The sequence below is a fragment of the Athene cunicularia genome (assembly GCF_003259725.1).
Source record: "Athene cunicularia isolate RWA chromosome 1 unlocalized genomic scaffold, athCun1 chr1_part2, whole genome shotgun sequence".
NCBI classification, from domain to species: domain Eukaryota; kingdom Metazoa; phylum Chordata; class Aves; order Strigiformes; family Strigidae; genus Athene; species Athene cunicularia.
In genome coordinates this window covers 21,195,621-21,212,205 of record NW_020799092.1, presented here as the reverse complement: position 1 = coordinate 21,212,205, position 16,585 = coordinate 21,195,621, and the positions used below count along the sequence as shown (strand labels likewise).

The 16,585-nt window shown below is 42.4% G+C and overlaps 1 protein-coding gene across 1 annotated transcript in view; it reads left to right on the top strand.

Moving 5' to 3' along the window:
* The window catches only part of TEAD4 (TEA domain transcription factor 4), a 59,806-nt gene that overhangs the window by 20,556 nt on the left and 22,665 nt on the right, over nucleotides 1–16,585 (top strand). Inside the window, exons 4-5 of the mRNA XM_026868521.1 lie at nucleotides 13,114–13,178; nucleotides 14,089–14,151. Of these exons, the coding sequence (XP_026724322.1) occupies nucleotides 13,114–13,178; nucleotides 14,089–14,151 (128 nt within the window). The remainder of the gene's footprint in view (nucleotides 1–13,113; nucleotides 13,179–14,088; nucleotides 14,152–16,585) is intronic.

Genomic DNA, 16,585 nt, shown 5'->3' with positions numbered 1-16,585 from the left:
TTGATTTTTAGCGGCTTTGTAGTCCCACATTTATCTTTCAGGCTTAAAACCAAGCATGTTGAGTAGGATTAGGTTTTTCTCACTGTGTATGTCTGCAGCCATGAGCTTTCATTGTGTTCAGATAACTTCCTTCATTAGCAACATCGCATGACCCTTTTGGCTCTTCCTCTGACTTCTTAATTTCTACATTTCAAACCATGATAGAGTTTATCTGTAGTGGGATATTATCAGCAAGGCACTTGTTCTGATTTTTTTGGATTGTAAATAACACAGCCAGCTTAACTGATATCTGGTTAAATAAGTCAGCTTTATGCTTTATAGCTTATCCATTCATCTGCCTTGTACCCGAGAGACTATTTCAACTCCACTTGATGGCCTTTTCCCTTGTTGCAAAGTCATTATTTTGCTTCTGCTGTCATTATGGATAACTACACATTTTCAGTTGTTTTCTAAGAAGTTTAGTAATGGAGCCATAGTGGTTTTCTACATTTTTAAAACTACAGCATTCTTTCACAATTGGTTCCTAAAATTTATAGTTGCTAATCTGTTCTTAAATATAAAACCCATTTATTTGTATTTGAAATTTCAGATTGAATTCGAAACCTGGGAACAATATCAGACATGGAAAATTAAAATTAATAATGTCCACTGGCTTGGGTTTCTTTTTTCTTTAATACAAGTGCATGTAAAGCTCTCTTCTGGACACTTTTTTGTGAATACATTACCAGAAAGATCTCAAAAACATGGCGTGAGTTCTGAGAAGAGCAACAAGCATACCAGACTTAACATTGAGCTCTGGGAGTTGAAGGGACTGATTTAGGAGGAAAGATTAAAGTAGCTAAATATACATAGCTTGGCTAAGCGCTGACTGAAAGGTGGAGGGTGGGGGGACACATAATAACAGTCTAAAAATATTTGAAGGGTGTTAACATTTAGGAGGGAGAGGGATTTTATGTGGAACATGTGAGCATGACTAGGATTAATGGGAGAGAAAGAAGGAATATAGGATGGATATCAGCAGAAGCTTTGTGACAGCAGAGTGCTCAGTGCTGAGGGATCTCTCTTCTGTGAGGAGTTAGAATTGAAATGCTGTTGTTGGGGGCTTTAAAAATTGTATCAGACAAAACTATAAGGAATGTGTCTGCAAAACTTGTCCCAAGGAATGGCACGCGTGTATGTGTGTGTGTTGTATGAATGAGAGGTGGATTCTAGATTAGATGTACTATGATTTTACACAGGAAAAAGAGAACAGTGGGCATTAGGTGGTGACAATATGGCTTTCCCCTGTAAATATCTGCAGTTTTTTTCCAAATTGTTAGTATTTTGATTTATACTGTCTGTGGTTTTATGACATGAATAAGTTTATTAGACTGATGGACACAGAGGCTCTTCCTCAGGTCTGCAACAGCAAGAGCAAACTTCAAGATAAATACTAGGGGTGCTTTCTCAGAAATTGTCTTCTGTTGAGTAGTCACTGGGTAGAGAGGGGTGATAGCGTTTCTCAAGCAAGGGGGTGCACGTACGTAGAGGGAGGTGATAAGTGTCAATATGCAAAATGTGTGGAGACCTGGCATAGGAGAAAAGCAGCTTTCTTACTTCTACAGTGCAAGTAAGCAAAACCTATCACATGAAATCTCTTTTAAAGTCTCACCTTATTGCTGGAGGGCATGTATGAAATATAATTTAACAAAACTTTAATAAAGTATCCCTATACATCTGTTAAGCAAAACTGGTACAATACAACATAACCTTTCCGTGTTCTACTGCCTTAAGGGCTGCCCCAAAGTGAAGGAAAGCTGCTTGATCAGAAAAAAAGCAATATTACAGCTAGAAGAAAAGGCAGTATTCTCATTCATGTAGGATCGAGATAATAAGCACCGGAGAACTATAACTGTCTATTGGTTTAAACAGTTGCTCATTAGCTAATCCATAACAAGCCCTGCATTGTCTGTGTATGGTGAAGATCTGGGCAGCAAAACTGGGAAGGCTGTGTGCAGTTTGTGCCCAGACAGATGGTCTTGTAAGTCTGTTGGTCACTGGCAGAGCTGACTTAAACCTCTGGGGCCTGGGTACACCTGCTGCTGAAGGGTGCACAGCCAGCAGCTGTTCTTCATTGCGGTCACCTTGAACTTGTGACCCATCTTCTGGGTACTCCTTCAAATTCTCTGAGGCTCGCTGCATGTGCATACACAGGCATGGTCTTGCTCTGTCTAGCTTCTTGAACAGGGAATTACACTGTTCTCATTGAAAATTTTTCATGTAAAATGCCTTTAGAATCACTCTCAGTACAGTAATTGCAAATCTCTCTTCAGCGGCTTAGTTTGGAGTCTGAGGAGTAGAGTGCCAGGAGTGTAACCAGTGCTTGATGAGATAACCCAATAGGAATGACCCAAATTGTTGACTACAAGTGCTGTAGACATAGGCCTATTTCAAAGCGTGACCATATTACAGGGGAACACATGTGCATGTGTGGTATTTAGCACAATGTTGCCTTCAACCTTGACTGGGGGGGGGTTTGAGCATTCCTGCATATGAACACTGCATCATCATCTTTAGTTGTAGAATCATAGAAAATGGTGCTGGGACAGACCTTCAGAGGTCATCTCATCTGGTGCCTGGAGGCAAAGCCAGCTCTACTTAAGCTGTTCAGGTCTAGTCCGACCCTTTATGGCTAAGATTTGAGGAAAGTGATTTGGCAATTCTAGATGCAGCAGCTTTCATCTAGAAGATAGTTGAAGCACCTAGATACTTGCAGATTTCCTCATGCATTTTTAGGTATCCCTGCAGCTTAAATAATTTTGTCACCCTCTTGTTCCTGCTCTCCTGTCACAGCCTGAATCATGGATGCCCAGCTATCTATCAGACTTGCGCTGTAAACTCAGTCAGGGAACAGGTGTTTAAAGAATGTAGAACTGAATTGCTCCAGTGTTAGGAGCAGAAAGAGAGGGGGGGGGGGATATCACAAGCCACTCTAAGGAAATTTTACGAGCTTGACAGATTTCAGCTATTATCCAGACCATTTCCTGGGTAGCTGCACGCTTATGATGCCTGTGTTTCTGCTAGGCTTTTCTGTCCACATTCTCTTTTCACCTGTTGCAGAATATGACATCTTTGACAACTATTTTTGCTAATGCTGGGATGGTGTGAAACTGTTGAGACCAAGAGTGTGTTTCCTTCAGAAACAGTGAGATGGCCTAACAGTTCATTGCAGAAGGAAAGAGGGAGTTGCTGCTCCTGTTTCCTTGCTCCACTGCTCTGTTCTCAATTTTGTGCTCCCACTTTTTAGGCTAACTTCAGTTTCCAGCAGACTCCTTGCTGATCCATTTTAGCTTGCCAAAGTGATAGCAAACTAATCTGGCAAAATGAACTGGACAAATTTCTGCCATGTTAGAGCTGAACTGGCCTGTGGAATAATCTGGTAAGAGGGAGTTAGGAGAAAAAGGCAACCACTTTTTCAGCAGGAGGTAGCTGTTTGTTTAAGCTGAAATTATGACGGGATGGTTTAAATCATGGACAATGACTGCACTCTAAATTATGGTGGCAAAAACTGAAGATGGGTGAAGCCATTCCACTTACAAAATCAGTATTCATTTATTCATATAATGAAAGAAGAGTCTCTGGACTGTTTTGCTTTCCTTGAAGCTGCTGAATAATTTCAGTCAGGACTGGGTGCTGGTGTGGTCTTATGTGTTAAGTGAAGCAGTCACAGCTCCTCACAGGACTAAGCCAGACCAGGCCAGATGCCTTGAGAACTGCATGGTTCTGTGCTGGACATGCAGCAAGTGGTTGCATGGATCTCACAGACCTCTTTTAGCTCTGATTTCTGTGGTAGCTGAAGCTTCGAGTATTTGATCAACCTGTCATCTGGGCGCATGTACCAAATGAGCATTGGGGCAGAAATCTGCATGAAACAGTGTAATGCTGGTGCCAGCAGAGGCAGCTGACCTCAAAATGAGGAGGAGAGGTGCTGAAGTTTTTGCTGTCCTTTGAGGCAGTATCACTGAAGTGCTATTGAGAGTTACTTTCAGATACCCTGGAAGTTACTGAAACAAGCAGACAAGATGTTTATTGACCTACGGAAGAATTTAGCAGATGTCTGAGTCTGTAATGTAGAACTTGGACTCATGGGAACTGGAGGATGTTGTTACAGTTAGGCATTAGTTTCAGCGCTACCCTCAATGTCACGTTTTTCTGAACCTGGGCCTTAGTGAATAAAGTATGTTTGTGTCTGTATGACGTTGTCATTCTCAGGTGTCCTGAGACTGAAAGCTGTTAGTTTGCCATGCCTTTCTGTGTAGGATTGTTGCTGGCTGTTTCAGGTGTTGCCTGATACACTCTGGCATGTGATGGACTCATATTACTCTGTGCAGCTGCTTTGATGTGATTGTGGGATTTCCCAGCCAAACTGTGAATCTAAACAATTTCTGTAAGATTCTTATCACTCTTACTCTGGGAAGCACCAGGACAAGTCCCAGCTCTGTTCCTGTTGCAGCCCTTAGTTCCAGTATGGAGGAGTACTTGTTGGATGGATTATTTTACATTTCTATGGCCTGAGGTGATAATGTGGGAAAACACAGCTGATAAGGACATTCAATTTATGCACTGAAAAACTGTATTAAATGCTGAGGGGTAGTGAAGAGCTGTGTAGCCTGGAGCTTCCCATTAGGCTGATGAGGAGGGATTGCTGCATGCCTACGTTGCTGTACCTTAGTAGAAGCTCATCTTTACAAGGAATAACTCTACATGCCTTTGGGGCAGTAATTAGGAGGCATTTTAACTCTGTCTAGCCTTTAGACAAATGATGCAAGCACAGGAAAAGCCTTGCCCATTTTCTTCTTACCAGTCTTGTATGTGTGTGAGGGTTAGGTGGAGTACAGTTCCAGGCTACAGTTTCTCTGGTGGCAAAACTGGTTTAAGAAGTTCTGCCCTTATTCTTTCTCTGTTCTCTCTGCTGTGCCAGTGCTGTGATTAATGTGGCCACAAAGTGGGACTAGTTCACCAATCCAATTTAAAATAGGCTGATTGGGGAAAAACAAAAGAAAGCCAACAACAAAATCCAAAGGGGGGAGGGGGGGCTTATTTCTTAATTTTTGGTAATTAGTGGTGTGTGTCAGTCCTTCCCCCCTCTCCACTTCTTCCAGCAATTTAATTAGTACAGTTGCATATAGGAGTTGATTGAACATTGCTGGAGGAGGAATGACCAGCTGAGGAGAGGAGAACTTCTACAGGATGCTTTGCTGATGAAGAGTTTGTTGCTTATAACTACACCCACGGTGACTGACTTAATTTATATTCATTCTTTCTTTGGAACCAGTAAGAAGCTTCCCAAAACGTGGAGGTTCTGTAACTATCCCTCCTCAGTCATGTACCTTGTGTGAAGTGTCTTAAACTGGCCATCAAAAACCAGCAGTTCCTAAATGGGGATAGAACTTCTGGTGTTTCTAGCTATGAATTTAGGTTATACAGTGGAAAAGGAGAGGAGTAAACACTAACCTTCTCAGCAAAAGGCCTTTTTTGCAAGACAGGGGTTTGGTGTTTAGACCAGTTAGTAAATGAGACAACTGAGTTTTATGACCTCAGACAGATCGATCACCTGACTGCTGTTTCCCCACATGAGGTGCTTGATGGGCACATCCTGCCCAGCGAATGAAGCTTCAACTTTTGTCATCTCAGGAGAGGAAGGAGCTCAGCACTTGCACAGTCAAATGATGAAAACGGGTATGTCGAGGAAGACCTGACGATGTGGTGGTGCTAACCACTTCAGTATTGTGCTTTCAGGGATCTGATTGATTTTTTTCAGAAGTACTGACTTAGCTTTCTTTGAGTCTTCATCTCAGAGTCCCCTTATTGTAGGGACTGCATGAGCTCAGTGAATCTTCTTGTGCAAGGTTAATACTGAGCAAATTCAAGCATGGGATAAATGATCAGAGTGAGGAAACCTTACAGCTGAATATGAAACTCTCTGGTATGTGTAACTGCTATGGGAACTTGAACCTGACTATTAAGCACTGAAGATCTGCATTAGTGGGAAAGAGATGTCTTCATAGGACAGCCAGTAAAATGCATTATGGTTTTCTGTGGTCTCTTTCATGGGAAATGATCCCAGTATGGTGGTCACAGTGGAGTATTAAGTTATTTCATTGCCTTCTGAATACAGTTTTCTGGATTCAGTGTAGAAGTTAGGAATAAAAATACAGGTTGTTCAAAAAAAAAAGCTTTGGAAGGGGCTTGATCAGAGTGAACTTCATTGTTATTAATATATCATTTAAAGTGTTGTCTCCAGCTCCTAATTAACAATGAACATGCTGCTCTTGTGATTGTCCACTGCTGTCGGAGATACTTCCCACAGGAATTTGCCACAGTTGTGGTCCAGATAAATGGTAAAAACAAGACACCATGCTGCATTATTTGTTCAGTATGTTTAGTTTTTAGATAACAACAAAAACTGAAGACCAGTGAAGAGCAAACAACAAAGCTTAGAGATTGATGGTGGGGGAATGAGGGTGGAGGTTCCCAAGAAGGGGTGGAATGAATAGGGAGATGGTTATTGCAGATTTTTTAATTGATTTTTGGGGACCGCCTCAGCTCTGGTAGTGGAATTAACAGTGAAAGTAGGAGCTGAAACAGAGAGGGAAGAGGGAAGGATTGAGCCTTTAAAAGAGTTTGGGTGCTAAACATCATCACTGTACTTATATAATTTGTATACCAAGACAAAGCTCAGAAAGGGGGGGAGAAGGACTTATAGGAGAGATAGAGGCCAAAGTCTAAACTTCATAAACAAGTTTCCTGAAAAGGAGATTTTAAGGTTGAAAGTAAGAATGCTAAGTAATCAAGAAAGATGCAACATTGATGATCGCCAGAAGTCAAGGAAGATAGGAAGGGATGAAGGGAACCCAGGCCAGAGAAGGAATGGTCATGTACTGCATTTTCTCTTGCCTTGCAAAAGCTGGGCTGGGAAGTTGGGAAGCTAGCACAATCTTCTCACCAAGGTTTTGGTGAAAAAAGATGGCTTGTGATAAAGGGAAAGTCTAATAAAGATAGCATTGCTGCTTTTGCCTCAAGTGTCATTCTGGTAAGACTTGCTTGGCAGTTAGTTTTGCTTCATAGGCATAGAGAAACATTGACATTTGGTGGACAGGTGAGGTGTCCTTAAATTCCCTCTTGTGTCTCAATTTATTTGTCATGCTGTCTGATGCACACAGTTCATTATGTTTATGTTGATTGTAATAAACCATTAAAGCTAAATGCTTAGCAAGTTCGGGAGAAAGCCATGTCCCAGGAGCTATCATTAAGTGACACAAATTGATTGAAATGATAGTCGAGATGGCTTCCTTGACCTTGCTCTGATTAACCTTTCACTGGATACAGCTGGATAGTTACTTCTGTAGTTTTCTTATCTTTGCTGCACTTCACAGGTAGGTGCATAGGTTTGCTTTGGGTACAGAAAAGGTATTGCTACCAAAGAAAGGGGATATTTTCATGCAGTTTCCCATGGGAAACTGCATTTTGCAGAAATCACTGAGTTCTTTGCTTTCATCCATCACAGAAGAGAGGCTTTTGGTGGTTCTAAGTTCTTTGGCAACAGGTGTGCGAGAAAGTATAAGGCTTGAAGAGATGCTTTATCTGCCTGTTTGTTGTACAGGCAGTAATACACCAATGCTAGCAGAAAGCCAGCACAAAGCTTTGAGGTAGGACTGGGAAATGCTTTTTATGACTGTGGGAATTCCCTTGATTTTTTTTCCTCTTCCTTACAGGCAGACACTTCTTTCCTCTTACATTGAAAGGCACGTAGGTGGAGAATGGAGAATCAAAAAGCCTCTTTATTCATTTCTCTTATCCACACCTTCCTGGATAACTACTGAATGCAAAATTTTGCAATTTATTGTAAGATGAAGTGGGAGCTAAATTGATGCCTTTGGAAGTGTACCTGTTAGGAGTGAGAGGTGAAGAACTTGAAAGAGTATCTCTGCTCCTTTTTTCATGCCACACTTCCAGGGGGAAGGCTACTGGGGAGGATAAAGAGCTTTTGGGTGCTGCGCTGCAGTTGGTATGTTGGCTAGAGGTTCATGAAACCCAATGCGCGGTTTCAACAGAGGAGGCACAACTGTTGGCAGGTTCTGGTGACCATGGCAGGCCTCAGTGGGAGTTATTCTAAGAACACAACATATGATCAGATCACTGAGGGACACTTTACATGGCTCTAAAAAATGAACCATCTGACAGTTTATGACAGCTCTGCCTGTTCCAGCCAAGGGAGGAGGGCTAGTCTTTGCTGACACTGCAGCCAGGGTTGTGAAACAAAGAAAGTGCTTTCCAGAGGCTGCGAACCTACAGGCTTCCAGCTGCATCATACCTGCTTACATCTAACTTCTGATAAGAAAAAAACAAAAGACATTTAGGACTTGGAGTTTTGATTCATGGTAATTTAATACCTTCTTGCTGCAGTTTCCCGGGCTTGGCAATTTGCATAGTTCTATATTTAGTAATCCCTGTGATGCTAATGTCTTTGTAGAGTGATCTGGCGTTTTTTGCTACCAGTATCTTTATTAGCTTAATATGCCCTGTCACCTGTCTGTTTTTTCCCTGGCTTTGTGGGGACACACTTCTGGAAGAAGACTGTATGAGAGGTGATGGCAAGTGGGAAGTGAATTTTTAAAACTGGAAAATTTGAGGATCCACATTTGAATGCTCTCTCTAGAGAATTTCCATAGCAGGTTCTAAAATGTGCAATTTACACAAGAATTTCCCTTCCCTCTTGTCTTCCCTACCCAAGTACATGGCCTGAGAGAGCTTTGCAATTTTTGCTGATGTTGTCAAACAGCTAAACACACACTTAGGGAAACACCTCCCACTTTCCCAGCATTAAATACAGCTTATTGCCTCTCCTCCCCACTTCCTAGTCTCAGCTTCCCTTAGGACCTCCTAATTCTTTGATGAGGTGCTGGGTGGTGCAGGCGGTTGGAGTCACTGTGTAAAGGTTTCTTTCTGCCAATCCTTGCAGAAGAAACCAGAGGGTTTTTTCCTCTGGTACTCCTTTCTTCTTGATGCTCCTCTGTTCCTACATGGGTTCTTGATGGGCTGCAGGCCTTTCAGTGTTATCCCTGCTCTGACATGGGTCCTCCATGGGCTGCAGTTGCCCCGAAGTGTACTTGGAGCACCCCTTTCCAAGAGTACTTTTCCAGCCATGTTCCCAACAATGTGCCCCACCACGTCTCCTTTTCTCCTTCCTTTTCTCCAAATGTGTCTTTTTACATATCGCACATTTCTCCTTCTGTGCATCCTCATGTCTCCTTTTTGCAGTTCCTTTTGTGTGTTTCCTGCCCCTAATGCCAATTGCCCTTTCCAAAATGCTTGAGCAAAGGTAGCTTGTGCTCCTCTGACTGGCTGAGGTTTTGAGTGGTGGTTGTTTTCATCCATTTTGGAGATGGCTGGAATCAACTGTGACCGGCACAGGGCTGTTCATGGCATCCTCTCACACAGATTATCCCTGCAGCCCTCTACTGCTGAAGCAGAATGGTGCTCTGTCAGATTGCTCAGTCTGTATAGTTCCTTGACTTTCATGGAAACACAAAAAAGCTAAACTTGCTCCATAATATTTTATTTATTATATCTAGCTGAGAATCCATAGTTTTGCAGGGATGACCCATATTTGAGCCAGTGTCTGGAGAGTTTCCACATGTTCAGATTGTTACTATAGCCCAGTATGTACCCTTTAAAAGTTTGCCTGAAATTCTCCACATCCACTACTTATCAAGGCTAGTTTTTCTTCTCTCTTCCATTAACTCGTTCCCCTTGCCCCTCAGAGGCTTCTCTTGGTATATATAAATTTTCCTTCTTGTTTCTTTATAAATAATGGGATTTGACCACCTTGTTTTGTTCTGCCCATTTCCCACTTCTGACATGTGTCAAACTGTCCTTCTGAAATTTCATATATGCTGGCATCTGTGTGAGAAAAATCACTTCAGTTGTTTCTTACCTTTCAACTTAGATCCATGTCCAACAGATGGAGGCTTTGAAAAGCCATAAATATTATTCTTGGCACTAGAAAAAGGTGCTGTGGGTGTGTGTTGCTGGTAATTGGTCTCGGCTTTGTAAAATGGTTACATTGGTTGGAAAAGCAGCCAGGTGGAAGGTAACATAACAGCATCTGTTCACATCCAACTCTCCTGGGCATGTCACCGTGCTAATGCTGAAACTGTGGGAACCAAAGAGGTCAGCGGCCACATGCTGGGCATTGTGTTTCTGGCACAGAAATAGTTTCTAATTTGTGTATAGAGGAGCTGGAGCTGTTTAATTTCTCAGCTACAGACCTGATTCTTCTCTCAGGGGAATAAGGAGAGCTTCTGTAATGACACCATTAGGAAAAGCTTGAGATCTGTAAATGTAAAATGCTTTCCCATCCCTATGTGTGCTTTGGTTATGTTTCATGGACACAGCCTAAATGCAGTCATGGACATTTACATTCTTCTGTTACAGAAACGGATGGAATTAGAAGCTTTGCCAGCCCTTCCTTAAAGGGCTGGGTGGTCAATCTCTAACACAGAGTCTCTCCTTGCATTCTTTTTTTTCAGGGTTGAATTAAACAAGGGTTTGAAAAAAAACCCAAACAAACAAGTGACAACTTTTTAAATGGAATATTAAACTACTGGAATAAATACTGCATCTGTTTTCACTGCTTGCTTTTTCAAAGTCCGTAGAAAACACTACTTTTATAATTTTGTTACAAACAAACTTAACAAGAGCTGTGGCTTTGCTTCCCAGTTTATTCCTACTTCATTCCTCAAACACTTGCAGCCATATAAGCTATCTCACAGCCTTGCACTTCCCACTCCAACTTCTTATCAGGGTACTGTATCGCTACTAGTGTGGTCACCACAAATATATGATTTTGCAGAGCCTGCTTTTTCTGTCATGTTTTCTGCCTTGAACCAGCCTAGAATTCAGATGTATAGCTGCTGCTTTTCTGTTCCTGCTCTTTATTCCTCCATCTCCAGGAAGAGAATAAAATGTGTTTCTGCTTAGATTTGATACATGGGAGTCAGTGTATGGCACCTGCATAGGCTGCCTCATGTCTTGGCATCCACTCTCAAACAGTTCTGTGATGCTAGCTGGGACTTGGGTCTAAGCTTGCTTCTCCTTGTAGCTCAGTCTTCTCTGCTTCTCTTCCTGATTTTCAAACGCTGGACCCAAGTCTTCTGCAGTTTCCTGCTCTCATTCCAAGCAATTTCAAATTCTGTGCCAGTGACCCTGTAGCTTCATGTTTCGTTAGCCATTTCATTCATGTAGCTGTTAATACCATTACCCTCATCTATCACCATGACCATCTTTTCTTTGCATCTCCGCACTGGCCTCTCCTTACATGTCAAACATAAAACTACTTGTTTTCATTTCCCTTGGCCCTGAAGGGCATAGTCTCACTGTGTCATTTCTCAAAAATCAAGGTGTAAAACCTAACTGGTTTCAGTGCCTGCAATGTGTGCTTGTTCCATAACCGGACAAGGATTCCTTCACCTCTCCCAGCCAGTGCCCCACCTTCATCCTTCATGTTGTGGGAGCTTCCCATAATCTTCCACAAAGCTAAGTTTCCTTCTCTAGATCTCTTCTGAAGAATGCTCCTTTTTTTTTTTTTTGAATGCCTGCAAGAGCCTGAAAGCACTTTCAATTCACTGTATCATGTCACACTGATAAATTCTCTGTGGCTGTTTCCGTATAATTCCCCATTGTTGTTTATTTTCTTGTACTTAGATTCACAGAATGACAGACATGTTTAGGTTGGAAGGGATCTCTTCAGATTGTCTAGTCTGCTGCTACTGCTCAAGCAGTGTCAGCTACAGCAGGTTGCCCAGGATTGTGTCCAGTCCAATTGTCTCCAAGGATGGAGACTCTACAGCCTCTCTGGCAGCCTGTGCCAGTTTTTGACCACCATTGCAGTAAAAAAGTTGAGCTTTCTCTCTTTTTTTTTTTTTTTTTTTTTTAAATTGTTTTCAGATGGCATTTAATTTTTTTAGTTTGTGCTTGTTGTTTCTTGTCCTATCACTGGGCACTATTGGGAGGAGGCTGGCTCCCTCTCATTGCCTCCTGTCAGGTATTTATATGCATTGACAAAAACTCCCTCTGAGTCTTCTCCAGGCTGAACAGTCCCAGCTCTCTCATATGAAAGATTCTCCAGTCTCTTAATCACTTTTGTACACCTTGTGCTGGACTGACTGCAGTACATCCACATCTCTCTTGTGCCAAGGAGTCCTGAACTGGTCACAGTACTCCAGATGTTGCCCCAGCAACATCTACTGCTGAGTAGAGATGAAGGATCACCTCCCTTAGCCTGTTGGCAGCAATCCTCCTAATGCAGCCTGGGATGCTTTTGGCCGCCTTTTCCATGAGGGTTCATTGTCAGCTTGTTGTCAGCCAGGACCCCATCCATTCAGCCACTTTTCAGTCCACCTCCTTGCCCGCTTATCTAACCCATACTTTGTCAGGTTGCCTGTGAGGATGCTATGGGAGGCAGAGTCTTACTAGAATCACAACATATACAGCTTTGTACTCATCCACCAAGCCAGTCACCTCCCAGTAGAAACTATCAGGTTGGTTAAGTATGTTTTCCCATTTGTAAATCTTTGTGGACTACTTCAAATCACTTTCTCATCCTTCATGTATCTGGAAACAGTTTCCAGGATTACATATTCCATCACCTCCACCACCACCATTGGGGTGAGGCTGACTGGTCTGTTATTTTCTTGATCTTCCTTCTTACCTTTCTGAATGTTTTAGTGTTAGTGACTTTCCTTTTTATTCTTTGTACTGGCAATCTTGATCATGTTTACAGCTTCTACCCACTATGGTAATTTAATTATTTATCAAAACATATGATTCTCCTTTTTATTGGTAATTTTAAGCTATACAGATGCAAGCTGGGAAATAGAATTTGCAGCCCAATGTTCTGCTCCTAAAACTAAGACCTCTACCATGTGAACTAGTGAGTATCTCTCTAAGATAGACAATAGCGTGACAGTGTCATTCCAGTGCTGACGTTTATAGATAGTTAATTCCACCGTGCACCTTTTTCCTGGGTTCATAGCTTTCTAAACCTGCATTTGCATTATTTCTCTGTTCCAGGCCGAAATGAGCTGATTGCCCGCTATATTAAGCTGAGAACAGGGAAAACACGCACAAGGAAACAGGTAAGTGTGACGTTTTCCCTGTATACATTAGCTTATTTGAACCACTAGACATGATGAAGGCTTATAAGAACAAATTCCTTGCTCTTCACTTGCTCTTCGTTTCTGGCTTTGCTGGAAAGAGGTTATTGTGCTGAGCTGGTTAATAAGAATGGTTGGAACATTCAGCTCAGGCATTTTACAGTAGGATTGTAGTGCTCATGTTTCCCAACCACATTGTGACACCCGAATTTTTCTACTGGTAAATGGTGTGTGATTTTATGTGTTTGGCCTACTAATGAACGTTTCAGTGAATATCAGTGGTCCTCTGTGAAGGTTCTTTGCTCAGCCTAGACAGATGGACAGCAGTGGTGATTTTGAAAATGTCTGGCATGTGGGATATAAAAGGAATCTTTGTAATTTGGAAATGACCATTCAGGCTATGCTGGACAAAGCACTGAGCAACCTACACCTGCTTTGGGTAGGAGGTTGGTGGATGACAGCCAGAAGATCCTTCCAACCTAAGTTATTCTGATGCATTTCAGCCCACAATAGATATGGTGAAGTTCTGAGAGTCATTATATAGTGGCCATGGGTTTCCCTTCTTCCAAGAGGAGACCAAGATGGGGAGCAAGGAGATCAGAACTCTCAGTCCCTAGATTTAAGGATGGGTTCTTTAGTTTTAGAGGAGGTCTCTGTCTCAATAAAGACATTTGAATTGGAAAAGGCCTTAAATGATCTGTCTTTGCTGGTCCCTCACCTCATTTCATGACACTCAAGTTTTGTTCAGAAAAGCATTTCATTGCTATATCACACCCCCCCTCCCCCAACCCTAAATAAGTCCCTATTGCACAAGGTGCCTAAAGTATGTTTACTTCTGCAAGCAGCTACCAAGTACTCCTGGAATGAAGATGGATTTTGTCTTTTCATGCAGGTATCTAGTCACATCCAGGTCCTGGCAAGGCGGAAAGCTAGAGAGATCCAAGCCAAGCTCAAGGTATGACGGGTATCCTTTAACATATCACACAAGACCTCTGAGTCAGCCATTCCCTCATCCATTCCCTCTTTGAATAGCCTTAAAAAAGGGTGAGATTAGCCACTGAACTGTAGTAAGCCGGGGAGGAAAAGGTATTTCCCAGGAAGCGTTGTGCAAACACTTGTATTGTTGCATCTCTGTGACATCTGGAGCAATTCTATTTAAAGAATAATGAAACAATAACTTTAAATTTTGTGTGTCAGATTTCTACCTCCAGTTTACGCTGCTGTCATCCAAGTCTGAAAGACCCTTAGATTTGGGAGTATGTAAAGAGTGTTTACCTGAGAAGGAGGGGTTTATGGTTACAAATGCTGACCAGTAATCAGTCCCTGGTGTTGTGGTGGCCTTGGGAAAGGGCAGCATTACAGTTAATGCAGTGTGAGTTCCACATCTACTAATGGTAGTGATGAGGAGTTGCCCGTGAGAAAGTGTTCTGAGTTGGCATAGCCACTGAGAGGAAGCAGTAAAGCCAGCTGGCATCTTCTCAGGTAAAGTGGTGCCAGCTGAATAGACTTTGCCCCTTGATTAATTCAGACCCGATTTGAAGAGGCCTAGGCTAATGAGAAAGAAAATGGCTAACTACTTGCTTGAGCAAGTCCGTGTTTTCCTTTCTATAGGAAGAGCTCTGAGATCACACTAATGAACTGATAGCTACTGACATTTATTTCCACTCTGATTTGGAGCAGGGAGATGGTTTATGTGCTCAGACTGAATTGCCAGAAATGACAAGAAGGTCAAGTTTATGAGTGACAATTGCACCAAAGGGTTGTTCCCTGTTAGAATGTGAACCATCCAGAAAGGGCTTGCCAAGCAGGATGTGGGGTCTGGTCCTTGTTATGTATTACTGAGACAGCCAGAGAAGGAAAGTTCATGCTGACCTTCCTGATTTGGTATGGCAGTAAGTGATCCAGAGGGAAGTGTGTTTACTTCTCTGATCTTCCATTCTTCAGGTGATGATGAGGATCTTAACAGCCCCATCCAGCCCTGACTGTTGAGTGGACAGACAGCTGTTAATATGTGCTGCTTCTTGGCTGTCTGGGCAACTCCTTGCTCTGGGCACCAGGAGAAGTGGACTGTCTGTGAATGAACTGCTGGCACTCAGTCTTGACCAGTGCTGAAGCGCATGCATCTCTCCTGCAAGCAGTGATTACCTCTAAGTCATGACTGCACCCCCCACATCCCATCCCCAGCTCCATTTTCTAAAGTGCTGTTGTGTCTGTCATTAGCCTGTTGTGTTTCCAGCTGCTCAGATAAAGAGAAGGAGCCACACATTACAACTATCTAATTCAGCGCTTCTAGGTAGGGCTGCATAAGCGTGAAACCTGCGGTGCTGTTAAGTGGTCAATTCAGGTGGAGGCCTGCTTGAGAGGCAAGTTCGAGCGAGTAGGAAACAACAACTGCCCGGGGTGTTAAAAGATTTACTGCCGCTTATATCTGTAACCTTGATTCCGTTCCTTGCATGTCACAGCTCTGGGATTTGGCGTGATTGAAAAGCCAGTCAGCCGAGCCTGTTTCCACTTAGCACACAGGAGCTGGCCGGTTTTGTTCTCGGGGAACGAAGGTGTCTCAGGGAGCTCCACGGAGCCATTGGTTGTTCTCCTTTAACACCACGCCAGGCCATGCTGTGAGCTCTGCCCAGCTGCCTGCAGTGAGCCGTTCCCAAGGACCAGGCTGTTCCTTTGTGCCTGCAGAGGCAAGTCTGTAGCACTGATTCAACTCATTTACTTCTTTGCTTTCACTAGTCATTTTCATAGGGCAAGGAAATGAAATCATAAAAGCTGCTGCCCTTCTTCCAAGTTCCTGCTGATAGCTGTGTGTTCTTCTATCACTGTTCATTTTCCATAGCGAGTATACGTTTCCATACTTACATCCTAGACATCAGAGCAGCCACACGCTGACTTTTCAGAGCAGTTACTCTAATACTATAGTCTCCACACAAACTGGGGTGTCTTCTCTAAGTGTGCGCTGTGCACATAACAGATAGAGGTGGGAAAGTAGGGTAAAGCCTGAGACAAATCTGTTTCCAGAAGTCAGTAGTTTTCCATGGTCTGGGTGGCTAATAGCACCTGTACTAAGGAAAAAGAGGGAAATTGTGGTTGGTGGTTGTTGTTGATATTATTATTAAGATGATGTGTTTTGAGAATAAGAAAATAGTAATAGTTGCAAATGTTTGGTAAAAGTTTTCTTTTTTTTTTCTTTTTTTCCTTTTTTTTTCCTCTTCTTTTTTCTCTTTTCTCTTTCTCTTTTCTCCTCTCTTTTCTCTTTCTCTTTTCTCCTCTCTTTTCTCTTTTCTCTTTTTTCTCTTTTCTCTTTTTTCTCTTTTCTCTTTTTTCTCTTTTCTCTTTTCTCTTTTCTCTTTTCTCTTTTCTCTTTTCTCTTTTCTCTTTTCTCTTTT